This window comes from Suncus etruscus, chromosome 16, assembly GCF_024139225.1.
Source record: "Suncus etruscus isolate mSunEtr1 chromosome 16, mSunEtr1.pri.cur, whole genome shotgun sequence".
NCBI lineage: Eukaryota > Metazoa > Chordata > Mammalia > Eulipotyphla > Soricidae > Suncus > Suncus etruscus.
The window spans coordinates 64,971,231-64,994,441 of NC_064863.1; the positions used below are offsets into that span (position 1 = coordinate 64,971,231).

The following is a 23,211-nucleotide window of genomic DNA, read 5'->3' on the forward strand; positions in this document are numbered from 1 at the left end:
AAAGTTGTTGACTTAGTAACCAGAAAGTTGTCTTTTAGCATAGACTCAGAAAGGATCCCTATTTTATTTTAAATGAAAAACTGCTCAGGAGAGAAATGTAAATGTGATCAATATGGAGAATAATTTAGAAAAAAATAATCAGATTTTTAGAGACAAATTAAACCAACTTGTTTCAATCACAGTCCTCTTACGTGAATCACATTTTATTTTATTTTATTATTTTTTGTGAATCACATTTTAAAAGTTAAATTATAACTCTTTGACATTTATATTTCTTCAGTTTTTGCAAGTCTTGACATATTCACTTAAGTATTCACTCTGAGTTTTATTTTTTTTAAATTTTTATTTTGATCGAGTTTCATTTTTAAAGGAAATGAATTAAGGAAATATCCCATTTTCAGTTTTATTTGTTGGTTTCTTTTTAAGTCTGTAATTATGGCATTGAGCCAAAAAATACAATCTGTTCCAAGAGATTTGTTACAGACTAAGAAAAGCAAATGTTTTCCGAGAAACTTAGGTATTTAGAGGAAATATCCTAAAAAGTGAAATGGAGTTTAGTGTCTTGGAACCCTCTCAACTCTCAGAGTTCTGTATTGAACTTTCAGGATAATATGGGAGAGAAAACGAAATCTTTCTTTCCACAGGTTTGACTATGAGTTCCTGTAATCTCAGTTCAGGAGGTCACTATCTTTATGCTGTTGTTTGTTTGTTTAGGGATCCCGTGCTCAGGAATCACTCCTGCTTGGAGAACCATATGATTTGCTGGGATCGAACTTACGCCAGCCACATGCAAGGCTAGCATCTTATTTGCTGTACTGTTGCTTCAGTCCCAGGCAAATATTCTTTTATCTTGTTGTGTTTTAATATGGCAACATAATATAGAATTAATCATGTTACTTATTACTCATGGCCAGCCTGAAAAGAGGATAAAATTGAAGGTAAACTCTTATAATCATCATCTTGGGAGGAATGAAAATGGTTTTACTTTATGTACTTCTTTGAAGTGTTTCAGGAACCATTGTGGATAGGAGTGGGGAGTGACTTGAAACTTATTCTATAGTTCGTTGCTCATTCAACCCTGTTATAGTTGCTACATATTCATTTCACACTCAAGACAAATAGATAGCATTTAGCAGTCTTTAATGCAAAATAAAAAATCAGAACAGTAATGACAAAGGAAATTAAAGAGAAAGATGACACAAGATTTATATAAATTAGAAGACTATTTGTATATGTCAGGGGCCTATGAGTAGGGCTGGAGAGATAGCATGGAGGTAAGGCGTTTGCCTTTCATGTGGAAAGACGGTGGTTCGAATCCCGGCATCCTATAAGGTCCCTCGAGCCCGCCAGGAGCGATTTCTGAGTGTAGAGCCAGGAGTAACACCTGAGCGCTGCCGGGTGTGACCCAGAAACCAAACAAACAAACAAAAAATAACAACCTATGAGTGTACTAAGAGCATTAATCAGTACAATATTATCTGCTATACAAATGTGAAGAATACACTCAAAATAGAAGATCACTTCATGTGTGATCTAGTGAAAACCCATTGGGTTTTGGTGTTGTCAGCATCAAAAGTTCTATTGTACTAGCAAATATTAAGCACTAGTACCATACCATAGTGTTTGAGGTGTACAAATATGGAAAGATTTGTGTTGTGCTAGAGCAAGTAGTTGAAGATAATCATTGGTTGATGGGTAACTTTGGAAGATAGAAGACTATGAAAGAAATCTAATTATTGTTCTTAAATGAAAAGGACATTGTAAGCAAGTAAGTATGAAGTGCTCTAGTGGAAGTAAAGAGGAAAGTTAACTGCTCTGAGGTGCATAAGAATGGGTTGCTCCAGGAAAGGATGATAACTGGTAACTCTTCATCAAATTTTTGAGAGAGTCAGTATTGAATCAGTGGATATAGGAGCATTTTAGAAAGAAAACATCATTGAAAGAAATATTACTTGACTAGGAGTTTAAGATGTTAGCCCAGGGGTCAGTGAGATAGTATGGAGGAAAGGTGTTTGCCTTCCATGCAGGACAGTGGTTTGAATCCCAGTATCCCATATGGTCCCCTGTGCCTGCCAGGGGTGATTTCTGAGCATAGAACCAGGAGTAACCCCTGAGCGCTGCCAGGTGTGACCCCCCAAAAAAAACAAAGATGTTAGCCCAATGAGTATTTAAATAGTGTGGAGTTTTTAAAGCCCCCAAAATGTATTAATATGTTTTAAATGGAAATAAGTACCATACTTTATTTTATTAGGGAATTAAAGAAAACTAGAACTAGACAATAAAATCATAAACATTTGGGGGCTAGTTTGACAGATCAAACTTGGGATTGGTTCTTTGTATCTCGAGATCTCCAGGAGTGGTCCTTGAGTGCATAGCCAGGAGTAAGCCCTGAGCACAGCCAGTGTGGACTCAAAATCCTAGTAAAATTATAAATATTTTTTTCATAAATTGTTGCAGTTGGACAAATAAAATAAGGCTCAGTACCAAATTCAGGATGGAAAAGTAATGATAGCCAAGGAGTGTAGAAAGGAGGGTATAGTTGGAAAATTATTGGATAATTTCTGCTAAAAATTTAATAGAATGCTTGTTCACAACATGCTATAATTGTCATAAACAGTGTGACTAGTGGGAGGTGAGGAATTTGATAAGATATTGATAAGATGGGACCAAAGCGATAGTACAGCACAGTGGAAGGGCATTTGCCTTGCACGCAGCCAACACAGAACGGACCCCGGTTTCATCTCTGGTGTCCCATATGGTTCCCGAGCCTGCCAGGAGCAATTTCTGAGCACATAGCCAGGAGCAACCCCTGAGCATTACTGGGTCTGGCCCAAAAAAGCAAAATAAAAAAAAGATATTTGATAAGACATTGATAAGATGGGGGATTCTGTTCAACTGATTTACAGTGTTCTTGCTACAATTTTATTCTGTTAAGACAAACACAAATATCCAGATGCAGAGGATTAGTTAAGGATTAAGAGGAAAAATGCTGAAGTGGGGCTTAAGCAGAGAGTTTCTGTCAAAGATTCCTTAGAAGCTTTTTTGGAGGTGGAATTCTGAGACAAGATTGAGGAGACTACTGTCATCTGGAGAAGAGCTAATTAGGGTCTAAACTAAATCTTTAACACAAGAGAGAAAGGGATAAATTTAAGCCATTTTATAATATATTTAGATAATATCATTTGGACAGATGATGAATATAAATGGGAAAAATGAAGGAAGAGGAATCTGGTTGGGCCTGAGCACTGATGTGATAGAGTTTATCAGGAGAGTAAGATAGTTTAAACAAGAGCAAAGTACTTGTGTCAGTGCTTAAGTTTATTTTGTGTGTGGATCCTATTCTGTTGTATACATAACATTTTCTTACTAATTTGATAAAGGGTATTTGGGGTTTTGAGCAATAGAGAGTACTATAAGAACAGTTATGTCCAAGTGTTTGAACAATTTTTTTTTGTTTCTTGGGGATATATAACTTTATACGTGTAGAGTTGTGAATCATATGTTAATTCTGTTTAACCGTTCTGTCCTTATTCTTCAGACAAGTATTTCCCAAACACTAATAACATTTTTATAATAAATTACTTTTAAATTTCTTCACACTTCTCCTTCCTTTTGATATTATTATTATTGTTGCTGAGATGGCTAGGAGATGTACATACACCTGCGTGCACTTTTTTAGTTGTTGTTCTCATCCAGGGGTCAAATCTCAAGTTGTGGCTCTCAAACACTTGACCAAGATGGTCATTGAAGTTTGTACTCTTTTAGATATGCTGGTGCACCTGCTCACTGAGGATTGCACTCTTTTTTTGGGTGCAGAGGAGCACACTGTCGATGCTCAGGGATTCTCCGGGCTCTGTGCTAGGGGTCATTTCTGGCGGTGTTCGGGTACCATATGGGATACTGGGGATCAAATCTGGGTCAGCCGTGTGCAAAGCAGCACCTTAAGTGCTGTATTGTTGCACTCTTAACTGAGGCATACACATTATTATATGGCACTCACTTAGTCTTGCTCACTCGCATGCTCACCTTCTTGTTCACACTTATTGGTCATGGAGCTTGCATAGCTTGTTTTCAGTCATGAGGTTTGCTAGGGATTGTATCCCTTTTTGTGGTTTTTACACTCCTTACTTTAGTGTGACTGAAAATCATTGTGGCTTCAGGACAAACAACACAACCACCAGGCTCAAGTAGTATAGCTGCTGGGATTGTGTTTGGTTTATGTGGGAATACTTGAGCTAGCGACTGACTGTACCTGCAAGGCAAGAGATGGTATGCTTCTTTGCCCCTGTGCTATTCTTCCATCAGAATATCACTCTTTGTTTGTTTGTTGATAGCATATTCCTTTTTCCAGTCTTTACCAGTTCCAATCAACTTTTTTGTTCTGTTTGCTTTGGACCACACCTGGCAGTGCTCAGAGCTTGTCAGGTTTTCCAAGAAGAAAGAAGATACAGGGGAGCATGCCTGCATTCACTCCAAAAAGGCTCTGGTGATATATAAGTCCAACAACTGGCAAACCTGAAATGTGTTCAGACCAGAATCTCTTCAGGGAATCATAGAAGGTCAGTGATAAGGCAGGTCACCAGGGAAACTGTGATTCTGGGTGACAGAGGCAGCAAGTATGTTAGGGGCTTGACTCATCCTTTCCTGAGATGCTCATATTTGTGGTGTATGGATCAGAGTAGCCACAATCTTTTAGAGTTCAGTTTACATCTCATTAGAGAAAAGAATGAATCTATGGATCTGCTTGGTTCAAATATGGTAACTGCATTTGTGTGCTTAGGCTTTTCTAAAATTAAAATATTTGCCTATTTTTATTAGTAGGTTAATTTTAAGTTCTTTTTTTTTGGGAGGGGGTCACACCCGGCTTGTGCTCAGGGGTTACTCCTGGCTATCTGCTCAGAAATAGCTCCTGGCAGGCACGGGGGACCATAGGGGACACTGGGATTCGAACCAACCACCTTAGGTCCTGGATTGGCTGCTTGCAAGGCAAAGGCCGCTGAGCTATCTCTCTGGGCCGGTTAATTTTATTATCATCGAGGTAACATGGTTTACAAAATACTTACTTATTATGCTTTAGATGTATAGTCCGTCTAAAGCACCACCCTCACCAGAGTACCAAAGACTCTCCACTGTTCTATGTCACTTTTACTCTGCTCAATCCTCTTAGTAACATTAGTTCTGTTGCCAGAGTTTAAGGATTTATTTTTATTGGACATTTTCTCTTTATTTTTTCTTAAATACCACGTATGATAGAGAACAACCAGCATTTGTTCTTCTCCCTCAAACTTATTTTGCCTAACATTATTACCCAGGTCTATCCAAGTTGTAAAAAAAGGGCACTATTCGGGACCAGAGAGATAGCAGGGAGGTAAGACGTTTGCCTTTCATGCAGAAGGTCGGTGGTTCAAATCCTGGCATCCCGTATGGTCCCCCGAGCCTGCTAGGAGCGATTTCTGAGCATAGAGCCAGGAGTAACCCCTGAGTGCTGTCGGGTGTGACCCCAAAACCACACACGCACAAAAAAGACACTATTCATCTTTCCCTAAAGCTGAGTTGCAGTGTATCTCCACCACATTTTCTTACTTTTTTCTGACTTTCAGAAAAAAAAACCTTCTTCCTTTGACTTGTTCCTTTTTGTCTCTCATTAAGACTGACATATTTTGGAGTTTGCTCTTAAAGGAAGGAGAGTGATACCTTAAAACACATATTAAGGTAGTGTTCTTTCATAACTACACATTAAAACATATACTAAACAATTATTGTGAGGTAACAGGTAGCTGTAAGCTGCTTTAAATGGCAGATAAGTATAAAATAAGTATTAAAAATAATTCAAATTTGGGGCCGGAGAGATAGCAAGGAGGTAAGGCGTTTGCCTTTTATGCAGAAGGTCATCGGTTCGAATCCCGGCGTCCCATATGGTTCCCAGTGCCTGCCAGGAGCAATTTCTGAGCATGAAGCCAGGAGTAACCCCTGAGCACTGCCGGGTGTGACCCAAAAACCACACACACAAAAAAATTCAAATTTCTTAAAACTAAGTTAGACTTTAAATTTTAAGAATGATTGTGGTCTTTTATTAGAGAAAAAAGATTTTGACTCCAAAGCTAAACTATTTTAGATATCATTAAATTTTGTTGTTTAGTCATAACTTAAAAGTGTGTTGTATTATGTTTTCTAAGAAAAAATACTACAGAAAGCAAAGGTTATTTCCAGAGATGCACTTTTAACATTTTTTAAATATTTTTCTTGGGTAGACAAAACATTTTATATTCAAAATATAGCCATAATACAGCTATAATATATGAGTAAATGAAACAAAAAAATAAACAGCAAGCATACATACATAAATTTCTTCAAAAGATGTCAATGGAAAAATAAATAGTTAAAAATTTCAAATTAGGGGCCAGAGAGATAGCATGAAGCTAAGGCGTTTGCCTTTCACGCAGGTCGGTGGTTCGAATCCCAGCATCCCATATGGTCCCCTGAGCCTGCTAGGAGCGATTTCTGAGCATAGAGCCAGGAGTAACCCCTGAGTGCTGCCGGGTGTGACCCAAAAATCAAAAAAGAAAAAAAAGAAAAAAAATTCAAATGAAGACTACAGTTACTTGTTATAAAATATTTATATTCTGTTCAGTTTCCCTTAATTATATTGTTAGTGCCTGATTGCTGTTTATTTTTAATTAATATATTTATTTAAACACCTTGATTACAAATACGATTGTAGTTGGGTTTCAGTCATGTAAAGAACACCCCCCTTCACCAGTGCAACATTCCCATCTCCAATGTCCCAAATCTCCCTCCTCCCCATCCCACCCCACCTGCACTTGAGACAGGCTTTCTAATTCCCTCATTCATTCACATTTTTATGTTAGTTCTCAATGTAGTTATTTATCTAACTACACTCATCACTCTTTTTGTTGAGCTTCATGTTGTGAGCTGGACCTTCCAGTCCTCCTCTCTTTTGTCTCTGGGAATTATTGTAAAAATGTCTTTTATTTTTTTTAAACCCATAGGTGAGCGAGACTATTCTGTGTGTGTGTGTGTGTCTCTCTCTCTCTGATAGTCTATTTTTTTAATAAAAAAATGATACATAAGAACTTTTCTGGCTGGAGATATATCATGGAGGTAGGGTGTTTGCCTTGCATTCAGGACTGTGGTCCCCCGAGCCTGTCAGGAACGATTTCTGAGTGTAGAGCCATGGTAACTCCTGAGCGCTGCCGGGTGTGACTCAACCCCCCCAAAAAGAACTTTTCCTTTGATATTTACATTATTTTGGGAAAAGAAATGTTAATTTGCATGAAAAACTATTTGGAAAATATTTTATTATATACAAAGATGCTTTTGATTTCTAAGGTATTGACACCAGTAAACTTTCTTCATTGCAAGCATAGACTGTATTATAGAATATAGTTCACGCATAATTATAATGAGAAATAACTTAAAAACAATTTTAATGTTTTTATAATTCATAACAAAATATGAGCAACAGATTTAGAAAGTTTGCAACCTAGATATGTATAAACAAATCGCAAGCAGGAGAAATTTCTTATCTTGGTAGTCACAAACTTGTTCTTGATTTTCAAATCTTTATTCATGTATTTTGATATTTTTCATTCTTTCAATTTCCTGTAATGAGGAAATGATATTAATATACATTTGAGCTGTTTTTATTTCCCAGTGATTGAGTTTACAAGACATATAGCAAGAAAGGGAAGTTAGTTATAACTTTAACTCTGTCTTAGAGAAAAACACTTTTCATATTTTTAAAAAATAAGTGTGAGGAAACAAAATATGCAAAAAAATCCATGGCTTTCCTAAATACACAGGAAAAAAAAAGAAAATGATATTTAAAAATATCCCATTCACAATTGTGCTTCAGAAATCAAGTACACTGGAATAAATTTAAGAGTAGAAGGCCTACACATACAAAAAAAAAAAACCAAAAACCTATACAACACTGCTTCAAGAACTAAAAAGACACAAGAAAATGGAAACATGTCTGTCTGCCCATGGATTGGGAGGATTAACATAATTAAAATGACAATATCCCCCCCAAAGCACTCTATAAATTTAATATAATTCCTATAATAAGGATACCCATGATATTTTTCAAAGAAATAGATCAAACACTCCTGAATTCATGTGAAACAATAAACTTTCACAAATAGCTAAAGCACTCCTGGTGAAAAAGAAGATGTGAAGCATTACTTTTTCAAATTCAAAATATAACATGGTAGTAATGAAAATAGCATGGCAAGGGAACAAAGACAGACCTTCAGCTCAATAGAATAGACTTTTATATCTTGAACCATACCCTCAGGATAACAAAGATCAATTAATCTTTGATAAAGGAACAAGAAATATGAAATGGAATAAGGAAAGGCTCTTTAGCAAGTGATATTAGGAAAACTCAGCTACATGCAAAAAAATAAAATGACCTCAAATGTGTTAGTGAAGGGATGGGTTTTGGAACATTTTATGACTGAAAATCATAAACAACTTCATAACTGTATATCTTATTGTGGCTAAATTTAAAATTATTTATCATAAAAATGTGGAAAGGAAATAAACAAAAAATGTTTAAAAATTAGCATTTTTAAAAGCTCTTCTTGGATTTTAAACAGATGAGAAATTGAAAGTAAATCAGGTAACCTACCTTGATTATACTTTTTCCCTGCTTTGAGCTGGGATTTAGGCATATTTGTCTTTTAGATGCTTTCAGGGTGATACTGTCAGAGAAGATTAAACAGTTTTAAATTTTATTAAAAAAAACCACAAGCAAAACAGACATGAAAGCCTGTCATTTATAGTGAATATTACTTACATTATTTCTGTTTTGTCACAGTCTATAGTTGGATCTATTATAGAGATTTTCTCAACATCTGCCTTTTTCACTGCTTTTATTCTGGTATCTATGCAATGACAGCGTCGTCTTTTGAACATAGGGAAACCTAGAACAGATGATTACATCATTTATGAAAGCATCTGATTGCAATAGTGGTTCATAATTCTGGTGAATAATGTAAACCAAGTTTTCAGTAGAGATATACACTAAAACTTGATATTACTTTTCTTGAGAATGAAATTGAAATTAGATGTTAATAAATTTCAAATTTGTAGACAGTCTATTAAATAATAAAACACCAGGGGCTGGATGATAGTACAGTCTATAGAATATTGTCTTTGCATTTGGCTGACTTAGTTTGATCCCAAGACTCCCATATAGTCCCCGAACACCACTGGATATTCCTGAATGCAGTCATGAGTAATCCCCAAGCATCATTGTGTTTGACCCAAAACAAAAAAACAAAAACATAGATGTTTATTGGAGATTCTAGCTTATTTGCCTCTTGCATTTATGCTCAGCAATTTCCGGGAAGCTAATAAAATGATATCATATTAAATTCGTGTAAGATATTTAATTATTGTTAAAAACCTTTGTCATATTTGTATCTGGATTAAAAATGACATAGTTTAATATATCTAGTTGCAATAATTATCTCTAGTTTCTTAAACATTTTCTGCCAATGTTATAACTGCTGAGTAATGCATTTAAAATTTTTTTTAAGATAAGTAATACAAGCAAAGACATTTGAAGCATTAGAAAAAAAGCATAGAGGAGATTAAGAAGTTAAATGTGCCATTTACCTTGAATAGTAATTATACAGACTACCATAGCTAAGAATATAGCTATGCCTTTCTTCATGTTAGTTTGTTACTGCTGATTTGGCTTTGAGGCTCTTCTTGGAAGGAGCAGAAATGTGGGTCATGAAAGAAATTACGTCTTAGCATGCATATATAGTACAATGAATATTCCAACAATCCATTTATGGATGTAGGAATTCCCCTCTTGAGTCATGTTTACAGTAGTTTTTGTTTTGCTTTCATCTAACTATAACTGACCCTTTTTATTGTTACAGTATTTAAAGTATAGAATCAGAGTAAATCTAGGTGTAGAATAGACTTGAAATAGACTTGTGCCAAGATTGGCACACCCGTGTAGTGTTTCCTGGAAATTAGTTGATTTTAATTGTTGATTTTCTTTAAAGGTCTATTATTTTTTGTCATCTTCCTTTTGCTTTTAATCCCTTCTCTTATCAAACTAAGGCCTAAATTATTGACATCAAATAACTTTGTTTAGTACTTTACCAACTATAATTGCACATTTAAAGAAATGTATACTTCTCAATGTATATCTATTTCCTTTCAGAATGCTGTACATGAATCATATCTCTAATTTATCTATTTTATAATCTGAAAGTTTGTACGGCTCACTACACTCTTCCCACCCCCAGATCCCTTCTCTGGATTCTGTGTATATCTGTTGAGTTGTTTGGAGTTTGAGGGTTTTATTGAAGGTTCCAGTTAACAAGTCAGATAATGAAGTATGTATCTTTTAAAGCTGTTTCACTTAGAATAATGACAGTGACATCCATTCATGCTGTCTGCAAGTAGCAAGATTTCAGTTTTTATGACTAAATGATATTTTATTTTGTTTAGATGTGTGACTGTGTATATGCAAATAAATATGCAAAATACATATAGATTTAGGAAAATGAAAAAGCAGTGTGCACATATAGATGTAAGCATATAGTAGGGGAATATACATGGATACATTTTACATCCTCTTTTCTATCAATCCTTCGATAACACTGCTTTTTCCCAGATTTCTGGCTGTTGTAAATAATGCTACAGGAGAGCAGTGAGGTTTTCTGCATTGTGCTTTGGGGCTCTGAGAGTTTATTCCTAGGTATTGCTGGGTCATATGTTAGTTCAACTTCTTGGTTTTTTTCAGGAATATTCATATTGTTTTCCAAAAAGACTGGACCGGTTAACATTCCCACCAGCAGTGAATGAGAGTCCCCTTTTACCTGCACCTGTGCCAACATTAGTTATTCTTGTTCTTTTTGATATGTGTCAGTCTCCATGGTGAAGGCCACAGTTTTAGTTCATTTTTTTGTCGTGGTGCCACTCCCCTTGACATGTGGGGGCTAATCTAGGCTCAGTGCTCAGGGATATCTCATGGTGGACCATGGGGGATTATGAATATTGAAAGTTGAAGCTCAAACCCAAGGCTGTTGCTTGCAAAGCATGAATTCCAACCCTTTGATCTATCTCCCTGGTCTAAAGTTCACTTTTTTTTTTAAATTTTTATGTCATTCTTTGCTTTTCTCTTAAATGGGTAATATACACTATTTTGATATTGTGTGTCCTTTTGATAAAACATAAAAACAAATTACCTTGGAATTTTATATTTTGTAAAACTCACCAATTTAATTTTATTAGAGTATGATTTAAAAGAGAAGCCATTTAGTTTTTTTTTCACAGTAATTTAGAAGGAAAAAGAGAATTTTAAGTAAAATTCATAAAAACGTATAAAAACGCATTTAGAACCCAGAAGAGACAATTAGGTTCTGTTACCTCACTGAATAAATGGACCTTATTTTTCATGTGCTCTATACTTCTTACAGAATGTTTTCTGCTATTTTACTGGTATTTAAGGCAAGACCAGTGGGTTGTATAAAATAGTTTCTACATCACCATAAACTTCAGAGAAATTATTTTCTCATAACAAAAGCAGTTTTGTGCATGGCCCTAAGTTGGCTGCCTGGAAAAAGACTGCAATCAACAACTGTTCGTTCAATGTGGATTTTCATGTTAATTTTCCTTATTGGGAAACAGCATGCCTATTGTTAGGGGATAGAAACAGTAGAGATTACAACTTTACAACTCCTTAATTGTAGGAAGCTAGATTCAGTAGAGAGAAATTGTGCAGAAACTTTGCTTATTACGAGGTTATTACCTCTGCTACTCAGAGAAGCTGGAGAAGGGAAATTCAAGTCATTTCAGGAGTAGTTTTGCAGAGTAATAAACAGAAAAATTTTGTTTGGAAAGAGAAGTTCTGTGTCTATATTCATAGAGGAGCTATGTCTGTGAGGTAAGAAGCTGCATGGATTTATTTATAATGTTTAAAATTAAGATAAGTAAAATAGTCATTTATAAGGAGTACTTGAGTACAAATTACTTACTAAGGGGTATGAAACAGAATATTTTAATTTGAAAAATCATTGCTAAGTGAAGTGAGCCAGAAGGAGAGGTACAGATTGGGAATTATTTCTCTCAAATATGGAAAATAAAGAAACATAGTCAGAAAATAACAAATGGTCAAAAACAACAGAACCTGAGAACTCGTCTTCAGAACTGAGTTTCTAGGGTGGGAAATAGAGTAGTGGAGGTAGACTAGAGAAGTGGGGGGTAGAATAGAAAAAGTGAGGGGCTTGCTGTTGTAAGGTGTGGTACTAGAAGCATTGTATGATAAAAACCCCGTCATTAACAGTATTGTAAACCATGGTGCCTAAAATTAAATTTTAAAAACTTAAGAAGAAATACAGTGTTTTTGTAAATTAATCAGGAATGTAAAAATAAAATAACAAGAAAGACTTTATATGTCTTATTTTATTACTAATAAGGAAATACTGGTAATAATTACTTATAAATAATAACCGATATATAAATAAAATTAGTGTTAGATTTTTTTAAACATTATTATTTTTTTGTTTGTTTTTGTTTTTGAGCCACACCCAGCGATGCTCAGGGGTTTCTCCTGGCTGTCTGCTCAGAAATAGCTCCTGGCAGGCACGGGGGACCATATGGGACACCGGGATTCGAACCAACCACCTTTGGTCCTGGATCGGCTGCTTGCAAGGCAAACACCGCTGTGCTATCTCTCCGGGCCCTTAAACATTATTGATGTTAAATATTTTTATTACCTTTATTTTAGAATCAAAACTTTTTATTCTAAGCAAGAACAACTTTTAACTATTTAATAGATAATATATCATTTTAATATTTTTATGTTATGTTGAAAGTCTTTTAACTTAAAAAGATTACTTTTGAAATTTTCCTATACATGGATGTACATAGAATCTATTATGCTGAGTAAAATAAGTCAGAGAGAGAGAGATAGATGCAGAATAGTCTCCCTCATCTATGGACTTTAAGAAAAATAAAAGACATTTTTACAATAATTCCCAGAGATAAAAGAGAGGAGGGCTGGAAGGTCCAGCTCACAGCACAAAGGTCACCAAAAAGAGTGATGAGTACAGTTAGGAAATAACTACAATGAGAACTATCATAACAATGTGAATGAATGAGGGAAGTAGGAAGCCTGTCTTGAGTGCAGGTCGGGGTAGGGTGGGGAGAAGGAAGATTTGGGACATTGGTGATGGGAATGTTGCACTGATGAAGGGGGTTGTTTTTACATGACTGAAACCCAACTACAATTGTATTTGTAGCAAGGTGTTTAAATAAAGATATTAATTTAAAAAAAGATTTTTTATTTTTCCATTTCTGACCTTCCTCATATCTGGAGGCCATCTTAGGAGTATACCACGCTAGCTTTTTTTGTGTCTTGCTTTCTTGTGTTTTGTTTTGTTTTTTGTTTGTTTGGGGGGCCACACCCATTAGTTTATTCCTGACTCTGCTCAGGGATTACTTCTAGCTGAGCTGAAGGACCCATATGTGGTACCGGAAAGTTGTGTGAAAAGCAGTTACTCTGCCAGCTAAACTATAGATCTGTCTGTCCTTTTGTTTTAGTTTGGTTTTGTGTTATTTCATTTTGAGGCCAAACTCAGTGGTGCTCAGGAGTTATTCCTGGCTCTGTACTCAAGAATTAATCTTGGCAGGTTCTGTAGACCATATGAGAAGCTTAAGATAGAACCTGGGTTGGTCTCCTGCAATGCAAGCGCTCTACTGTTGTACCATCATTCTGGCCTCCAGCTGTTTATAAAGCATGAATGAATGAGTAGTGAGAGATGTCAGAGAAATGTGACTCTTTCCTCAGCTTTGGTTTCCTGACTATCTTTCACCTTGCATCTAGATCAATTTGGAGCAGCATATGTAATGAAAGATCATAATAACTGCCATTTTTGTTGGGGTGCATACATTATGCAAAGTAATATACAGAATACCTCCCTATTACTGCCAATATTTCTGTAAGAAGTGTTTATATATCATCTTTCTAAAGAAGAACATGAAGATTCCAGAGATAATGTGAAACTTTTTCAAGTCACTTGTTCTGGATTACAGAATCCAGAAAAGATTAATTATGTCTGGATTACACAACTCAAAGATCATGTAACTCTTCTTTATCACACTGAGTGATAGAATAATCAAAGCATGGCAGCATGAAATGCAAGTTGGTATTTTCAGCTGTGATTTGCCTAGGCATGATACAGTAACCTCAGAATCTGACCATAAATCCCAGATCTACTCCTCTCTGGTAAATAGGAAACTCAAACAAATACTGAATAGGCGACTAAGTATGGAAGAATCAGAGATAAATAGAGGCAAATCCTGATGAAAAAGAGTTAGGAGGTCTTGATTTTTTATTCAGTAATAGGAGAATGCTTATTGTGAGACTTCTTGAAATCTGTTCTTTGTTAGTAATGTTGGTCCTCTGTTGTCATTTTATAACCAGTGGCAATAACTATTAGAATATTTATGGGACCAGGGGCCGGAGTGATATCACAGTGGTAGGGTGCTTGCCTTGCACATGGCTGATCCAGGACGGACCTTGGTTCGATCCCCGGCATTCCATATGGTCCTCCAAGCCAGGAGCGATTTCTGAGCACATAGCCAGGAGTAACTCCTGAGCATCACTGGGTGTGGTCCAACAAAACAAAACAAAACAAAAGAACATTTATGGGACCAGAGAGATAGCAAAGTGGTTGGGCTTTTGTCTTGCACGCAGCCGACCTGGGAGGGACCTGGATTTGATTCTTGCATCGGTATCCCATGTGGTCCCTAGAACAACTGATGCTTATTCCAGAGATAAAGAAAAATAAGAGATTTTTTTTTCTTTCTTTTTTTTTTGGGGGGGGGGGGCCACACCCAGTAACGCTCAGGGGTTACTCCTGGCTATGTGCTCAGAAGTTGCTCCTGGCTTGGGGGACCATATGGGACACCGGGGGATCGAACCGCGGTCCGTCCAAGGTTAGCGCAGGCAAGGCAGGCACCTTACCTTTAGCGCCACCGCCCGGCCCCAAAATAAGAGATTTTTTTTATTCTTTCTATAGCTAGCTGAAAACTTTGCCTCAACTCAGTCACTGCAACATATATGTCAGACCATTTCCCTGGGAAAGCATAACAAGTGGTGGATGGACCTTCTAGGAGAAATAGAGGATGGATAAGGAGGCAGAAATATCAAGGCTAGGAACCAGAGACGTAGCGCTAGCCATAGGCATCTCCCTTGTGCGCTGTAGCCTAGGACAAATCACGGTTTGATCCCCTGGCGTTCCATATGGTCCCCAAGCCAGGAGCAATTTCTGAGCGCATAGCCGTGAGTAACCCCTAAGCATCACCAGGTATGGCCAAAAAAACAAAATAAATAAATAAATATATGTATGTATGTATGTGTGAGTGTGTGTGTGTGTGTGTGTGTGTGTGTGTGTGTGTGTGTATGACCAGGATGGAGGTCAAAGGAAGATGGCTGAAAGGAATTAAGATGCAGGGTAGCTAAGAATAGCAAAGCTTGAAAGGTTATAAGATAGGCCACACACATGTGGTAAATAGGGCATGAATAAAGCTGATGCTGCCTGATGCCTGCCTGTGAGTGAGTCTTGATTCCGCCGTTCACCTAACCTGGGACCCGCCGGCTGAATGGGGGTTGCTGAGCCACGTGGCCTGAGATGCTATCCATCGCCATCCAGCCCCATCATTATTTATTTAATTCAACACACACACACACACACACACACACACACACACACACACACACACACACACACATATTGCTAGCAAGGTCTTGAGGAAATCAGTAAGACTGCTTCTCCCTTTCTCCCATGCTCCATTAGAGTGTATTTCTCCGTTTTTCCCCCCAACCTACATTCTAACTCTTTTTTTTTTTTTTTTTTTTTGGTTTTTGGGCCACACCCTGTGACGATCAGGGGTTACTCCTGGCTATGCGCTCAGAAGTTGCTCCTGGCTTCTTGGGGGACCATATGGGACGCGGGGGGATCGAACCGCGGTCCATCCTAGGCTAGCGCAGGCAAGGCAGGCACCTTACCTCCAGCGCCACCGCCCGGCCCCACATTCTAACTCTTTTCCTGAATTCCAGAAACTAGTTGCTACCTCTGACTTCATACCAAGCCTCTATAGAATGCTTGAAGTTTGAGTTTAATATTTGAAAAGATCAGGCATGGAGTTGTGTAAGAGTTAAACGTTTGGAGGGAGACATACTGTTTTCTCCTTTGGAATCTTTCCGAAATTAACAAATGTGCAGTCCAGTACTGAGTCTGGAAAGTATGAACACATTGAATGAAAGGCTCCAAAAATAGACGAGAGATAGAAATAGCCTGCCACCAAAAAGTATGAATAAAGGAGAAGCAAGTTTAGAGTAAGGGAGTTTAAGCCTGAAAATTAGAGAGAAATAGCTTGAGTAAAAAGGGAAATAATATTTTTATGATACAATGAAAGAGACAGAGCCCATCATTATATAAGGACAGAATGAATATTAAAGTTATATTCCTTATATAACTGATATTCCTGAGATTCATTATACATTTACTCACAGAAAACCAATATACATTAGGTTAGTTAGAGATCTAGGCTAATCTTCTAAAATAGTTACCTCACAAAAATTAAAAGATAGCTTTGAATATCATTAAAAAATATGTTGAAGAAAATGAGTCTTCATATCAACATTTGAATTTGGTTCCAATGTGAGGATCTACCTATAAATTTGAATGAAAAAAGTTAACTTCGGTATCTTATCATGGATTGCGAATACTCATTAAAAAGAGTAGTCATGGGGGCCGGAGAGATAGCATGGAGGTAAGGCATTTGCCTTTCATGCAGAAGGTTGGTGGTTCAAATCCCGGCATCCTATATGGTCCCCTGAGCCTGCCAGGAGCGATTTCTGAGCATAGAACCAGGAGTAACCCCTGAGCGCTGCCAGGTGTGACCCAAAAACCAAAAAATAAAGGAGTAGAAAAGAACTAGGAACATGAGAGAGATAGCACAGCAGTAGGGCATTTGCCCAGGACCAATGGTGATTTGAATCCTGGCATCCCATATGGTCCCTCGTGCCTGCCAGGAGTGATTTCTGAGCAGAGAGCCAGGAGTAACTCCTGAGTGCCACCGCCAGGTGTGGCCCAAAAACCAAAATGAAAAAAAAAAAAAAAAAAAAGGTTTCTGTATGGCAAAAGAAACACAAGCCAAAACTAAAAGACAGCTGAGTGGGAGAAAATATTTGCACTAAAAAATCAGATAAAGGGTTGATATATCTAGGATTTACAAAGTATTCAAAAAGATTAACCCCTCACCCCAAATCTAAAGACCCTATAAAAATAAGGAGAGGACATAAACAGACTCTTCTCTGAGGAAAACCAACACATGGTCAACAAGCACATGAAAAAATGTTCATCATCTTTTATCATTAGAGAAAATACAAATCAAAACAACATTGGCATATCCTACACTAGTGAGGATAGCACATATCAAAAATATTGGGAATAATATTGGTGGAGATGCTGTGAAAAAGGAACTGTCATCCACTGCTGGTAAGAATATTCAACCCTTATGGATAACAGTTTGGAGGATTCTCAGTAAATTCAGAATCAAGCTGCGATTTGACCCAAAAATTCCACATAGAGATATCTATCGCCAAGACAGAAAAACATTAATTCAAGAGCTGGAGTGATAGGACAGCGGTAGGGCATTTGCCTTGCACAAGGCCAACACAGGACGTTGAACCCCAGTGGATTCCCGGCATCCCATATGGTCCCCAAGCCTACCATGCATGATTTCTGAGCACAGAGCCAGGAGTAACCCCTGAGCACTGCCAGATGTGACCCCCCAAAAAAACCCATTAATTCAAACATTAATTCCATACAACTATTCATCTCAGCACACAGTACAATAACCAAGGGTTGGAATCATCCTAGATGTCTAATGACAGATGAATGAATCATGAAGATGTGGTATGGGGCCCCGGAGAGATAGCAAACACAGTGGTGTTTGCCTTGCAAGCAGCCGATCCAGGACCTAAGGTGGTTGGTTCGAATCCCAGTGTCCCATATGGTCCCCCGTGCCTGCCAGGAGCTATTTCTGAGCAGACAGCCAGGAGTGATCCCTGAGCACTGTCGGGTGTGGCCCAAAAACCAAAAACCAAAAAAAAAAAAAAAACCACAAAACAGATGTGGTACATATATACAATTCAATACTCCATAGCTGTAAGGAATGATGTAATCATGCAATTTGCTGAAATATGGATGAACTGGAAGATACCATGTTAAATGAAGTAAGCCAGAAGAAAAATCAATACTATAGGATGATATCACTTATATGTGGTATTTAGAATAATTGTATGAAAGAATGCAATGGTTTAAATGAGGATTGTCTAGAATACCATTAGCCCCAAAGAATAGTGAAGAGAAGGAAAGGAGGAGAAAGACAAATGTGAAATAATAGGATTTAGGGACCAAAGGGATTCAGATACACTGCCAGTGTGAAGTAAGGACAGAACTAAATATCCAAGTCAACAACAATGAAATTATGAGACTCAAATTTTAAGAATCAAACTTAAAAAGATGTCTGTTATGATGGCAGACCAGGGTGGGAGTGAGATACGGGAAGGACTCTGGAAACATTGGTGAAGGAAGGTTGATACTGGTGGTGGGATTGTTGCTGAAACATTGTATGTCTAAAATTTAACTATGAATAAATTTTTAAGTCATGATGCTTAAATTTAAAAATTTAATTAAAAAGACAATTTGTTCTTAATATTTAAATGGGTAAAAAAATGTGTCAATTTTAGAAGTACCTAGCCCTCTTTATATATAGCTATATATAAAATTGAAGCATAGCTAAAGTTTTCCCATAATTTAAATGTGGCTATGCATATTTGGTGGGAAAATTGTGAAATGTTGTTTTCTGTTTAATTATCTCTCAATGGAGTTCACTATAGTGATATGCCATTCATTAGTAATATTTATTTCAGAAATAATTATTGTCTCTACAGGAAAACTAAAATTGGAGAAAACTCAGGAAAAAAATCATTAACTGCAGTGTAGTTCCTCCATAAGATCCTAGAATAAGTACATTAATGGATAAAGTCTGTATTTAATAAATTATACCAATGTTCATGTACTATTCTTTAGATGACAGACTCTGGTAATATAAAGAAATATGAGAAAAATAAAGTATTGTGTATAACTGTTGTAGCTCTGAAGACTAAATTGAGGGCCTGAAAAGAGTACAGTCGGTAGAAAACTTGTTTTATACATCACCAACCCATATTTAATCCCAAGAATTGCATATGGTTCCTCAAGCCACAACAGAAGTGACCCCTGATTGCAGAGTCAGGTATTTTTTTGTTTGTTTGTTTGTTTTTGTTTTTTGTTTTGGGTCACACCTGCAACAGTCATGGGTTACTCGTGGCTCTGTGCTCAGAAGTCGCAGTAGAAAACTTGTTTTGTACAGCACCAACCCATATTTAATCCCAAGCACTGCATATGGGCCCTCAAGCCACAACAGAAGTGACCCCTGATTGCAGAATCAGGAGTGTTGCTGGATGTGGTAAAAAAAAAAAAAAAAAAAAAAAGTTGTGTTTTTTTTTGGTTTTGGGTCACACCTGGCAACAGTCACCGGTTACTCCTGGCTCTGTGCTCAGAAGTCGCTTCTGGCAAGCTTGGAGACCATATGGAATGCCAGGAATCGAACCAGGGTCCATCAGGGGTTGTCCACATGCAAGGCAAGTGCCCTACCACTCTGTTATTGCTCTGCCCCCCAAAATAAACTTTTTAAGAAGACTAAAATTGAGGGCTGGAGAGAGCTCAGTGGGCCTTAGTACATACTTTGCTTGCAGAAGGTCAGTGTTCAATCCCCAACAAAGTCTGGTCTCTAATCACCCCAGGATCTATGATCCCCTAGCACAGAGCCAGGAGTAGCCTCTAAGTATGACCCAAAACCCAAAAATAAAATGAAAGAACAATAAAGACTTGAAAGAGTTAAAGAATAATGAATGATATCTAATATACAGTGCTAGTATGTACCTCACTGTTTATTATCTCTTTGATTTCTCTGAACAACCTGTAAGAGGAATTATTATCAGTATTTAACAAATAAAAAAAACTGGATACAGAAGAACAGAAATAGGTGTCCATGTCACATGGATTTTATGTGGTCCTATGGCTGAGTTGAATATGAGTTCAGGCATTTTAGATCTAGAAGTCAATACTGGCTTTCAGTATGCTACAGATACAAAAGCTTAGTAACACCAAAATTAGGTCAGTCCTCTTCTGAGATAATCTTTGGAGATTAGTACATTTTATTATTAATTTATAATTGAAATGTGTCATGAACTTAATAACATTCATAATAATTAAAATGCATTCATACTGCTTAAATAAGTGCTTTGGGTTGTTTGTCTTCCTTCAAAATCTTCTCATGGCTTCTGATTGGTGTAGATAGCAGATGTGTTAAAACCAAGAGACTACTGGTTGGCCCAGTTGGAACCCTTTATGAGAAAAATGCCTGGCTGCTAAATGCAGCTACCACGTGTGGTTTGTAGAACATGATTGGGTAGAATCAAATTTTATGTAGAATTTGGCAGGAAGTGTTTGAATGCTTTGATTAATATAAATATTTAATTTTAGTACTAAGCTCTCTTACTGAAAAAACACTTGATAGCTTTTGCACTAATAATGTATTCTTTCAAGAAAATTATACCCTTGTTGATGGAATCCTGGAAGTTTGAATGAATTATGTACATTTGGTTATCAGATAATGTAGACAATGAGTCTGGTCTTATAACTGCCAGTTCTACAAGGAACATAATTGCTGAAGGAATATTCTGTTCTTGAGTGAAATAGAAAGCTGTTTAAATGCCTACATTATTAACAGTTATTGTCTTGGTAATCTTAATAATGCTAGAAAATCAGTCAGTGGCAAATCATATGTTTAGAGAAATTCATTTCTATTTTTCTATCATCTTGGGCATAAGAACCCCAATCTGGGCCCGGAGAGATAGCACAGCAGCGTTTGCCTTGCAAGCAGCTGATCCAGGACCAAAGGTGGTTGGTTCGAATCCCGGTGTCCCATATGGTCCCCCAGGACCTGCCAGGAGCTATTTCTGAGCAGACAGCCAGGAATAACCCCTGAGCACGGTCGGGTGTGGCCCAAAAAACAAAAACAAAAACAAAACAAAAAATAACAAAAAAAAAAAAACAAAAACAAAAAAAAAGAACCCCAATCTATTTTTTAAATGTGTGAAAAACAGAAAGTTTCTACCTATTTATATGTATAGACACAGATACACAAGCAAATGCAACTCTACCAACAACTTGATTTTTCTTTGTGGAGTATTTGGTGTCATTTTAAGCCAATAAATGATAATTTGTTATAGCAATAACATATAAATAATTAGCTAATGACATTCAGATTTGATATACCAACTCAGATTTCTCTCTGAACTATAAATTCAGCTCCCTACTGTATAGCTTCTTAATGATATTCAGTAGGAACTTCTGATGTATTTGTTATACTTAGTGAAACCTTTCCAAATTTATGTTGATTGATATCTGCTCCTTTTTATTCAGTTGTTATAGAAACCTGGAAATCAGCTTCAATGCCTTTCTTTCGTTAAGCTAGCACTCTTTTCTGCTTAACCCCGTGTGTGTGTGTGTGTGTGTGTGTGTGTGTGTGTGTGTGTGTGTGTGTGTATAATTTTTGATTTCTGGGTTACACCCAGCAGCACTCAGGGGTTACTCCTGGCTCTACGCTCAGAAATCGCCCCTGGCAGGCTCGCAGAACCACGTGGGATGCCGGGATTCGAACCACCGCTCTTCCGCATGCAAGGCAATTACCTCCATGCTATCTCTCAGGCCCCAACCCCATGTATTTTGTTACCAGATCTTTTTGGTAGGTTGAAGTCAGCTGCTAGCACTTTTCACTTGGATCTCTCAAATAATCTATAAACACATTTTTTGCCTTTAATTAAAACTCCTTCTAATTTATTTTGTCCTATGAAGGAATAGGAGTAATCTGAAATGTATTGTGTTTCTCCTCTATTTCATGATTTTTTAATTACTATTTCAGAAAAATGTCAAATTCAAAGATCTTAACAACACAAAAGGCTTTTTTTTAAAAAAGGTTTTGAACTCTGTTTTAATCCCTAGTATAAATCTCTCTGCTCTTAATTTATATAGTTTTGTCTGGTTATACTATGTATCTTGTATTTTTTAAATATATATGTTACCCTTTTATGCCACTGGTGTCTTGTACATATTTAAAAATTTGCCAGCAGTGCTATCTTTCTTTCCCTTTTCTTTCTAGTGTTCAACTAAATTGTCCCTTTCTTTTATCCCCTTCCCCATCCCAAGCTGAAGCATTCCTCTGTGGATCCCTTTATATTTCTGACTTGCACTTAACTTGCATATTATAATTTTTGTTGATATGGGACACTTTCTTATACCGTATTTTCCGGCGTATAAGACGACTTTGGAAAAAAAAAAAAGTCAACCAAAAAATCGGGGGTCGTCTTATACACCGAGTATATCCTGAAAAATGTTTCAATATGCAGCTAAACGAAACAAAAAAAATAAAATCAGGCCGCAGAGTTTCCAAATCTCTTTCTTGGGGGTTCCCAAACAATACTCAGGAGATCTGGGGGCCACTTCTGGCAAAACCCAGCTAACCGTGTTGGTGGTTCAGTGCTAGGGTCCGAGGATGGGGTGTTGTTTGGTTCATGTAGTGGGGGAGATTAACTGGCGCCACCAGGGAATTGCCAGAAAAGGTGCCTATGATAAGGGACCAATCACTGCAAGGCTGCTCTGACCACCTCTCTAACTCAGCCGATCCAAGCAGGCTTTTGATGCATGCAAATTAGACAATGTTCTGGACCCGAATCTACACTGTCAAAAGCCTGCTCAGATTGGCCAGAGTCAGAGAGGAAGTCTATTACAGTATAACCTTTAAACCTTTGCCTGTTGTGATTGGCTCACTGTGGTACATGAGCACAGGAACACATGCAGCACAGGAACACACGCAGCACAGGAACGTTCTGTCTGATATAGTGAATATAAGCCTAAACCTATGTTTTAACTGCAAAATGAGGGGGTCGTCTTATACACCGGAAAATAGGTAAATTGCAAATTCTTTAAGGACAAGAGATATTGAAAAGAAATGTATCTTAAGGACCAGTTATATATCTGA

At 37.1% G+C, this 23,211-nt stretch overlaps 2 protein-coding genes across 2 annotated transcripts in view; one reads left to right on the forward strand and one right to left on the reverse strand.

The window, feature by feature from the left end:
• Positions 1 to 23,211, forward strand: part of ART3 (ADP-ribosyltransferase 3 (inactive)) — a 108,389-nt gene that overhangs the window by 19,570 nt on the left and 65,608 nt on the right. The window lies entirely within an intron of this gene.
• CXCL11 (C-X-C motif chemokine ligand 11) lies at positions 901 to 9,703 on the reverse strand. Its single transcript, XM_049789874.1, has 4 exons — positions 9,646 to 9,703; positions 8,822 to 8,948; positions 8,654 to 8,726; positions 901 to 915 (listed from the first exon to the last, which is right to left on the reverse strand). Exons 1-4 carry the CDS (start codon positions 9,701 to 9,703, stop codon positions 901 to 903), a joined length of 273 nt encoding a protein of 90 aa, XP_049645831.1.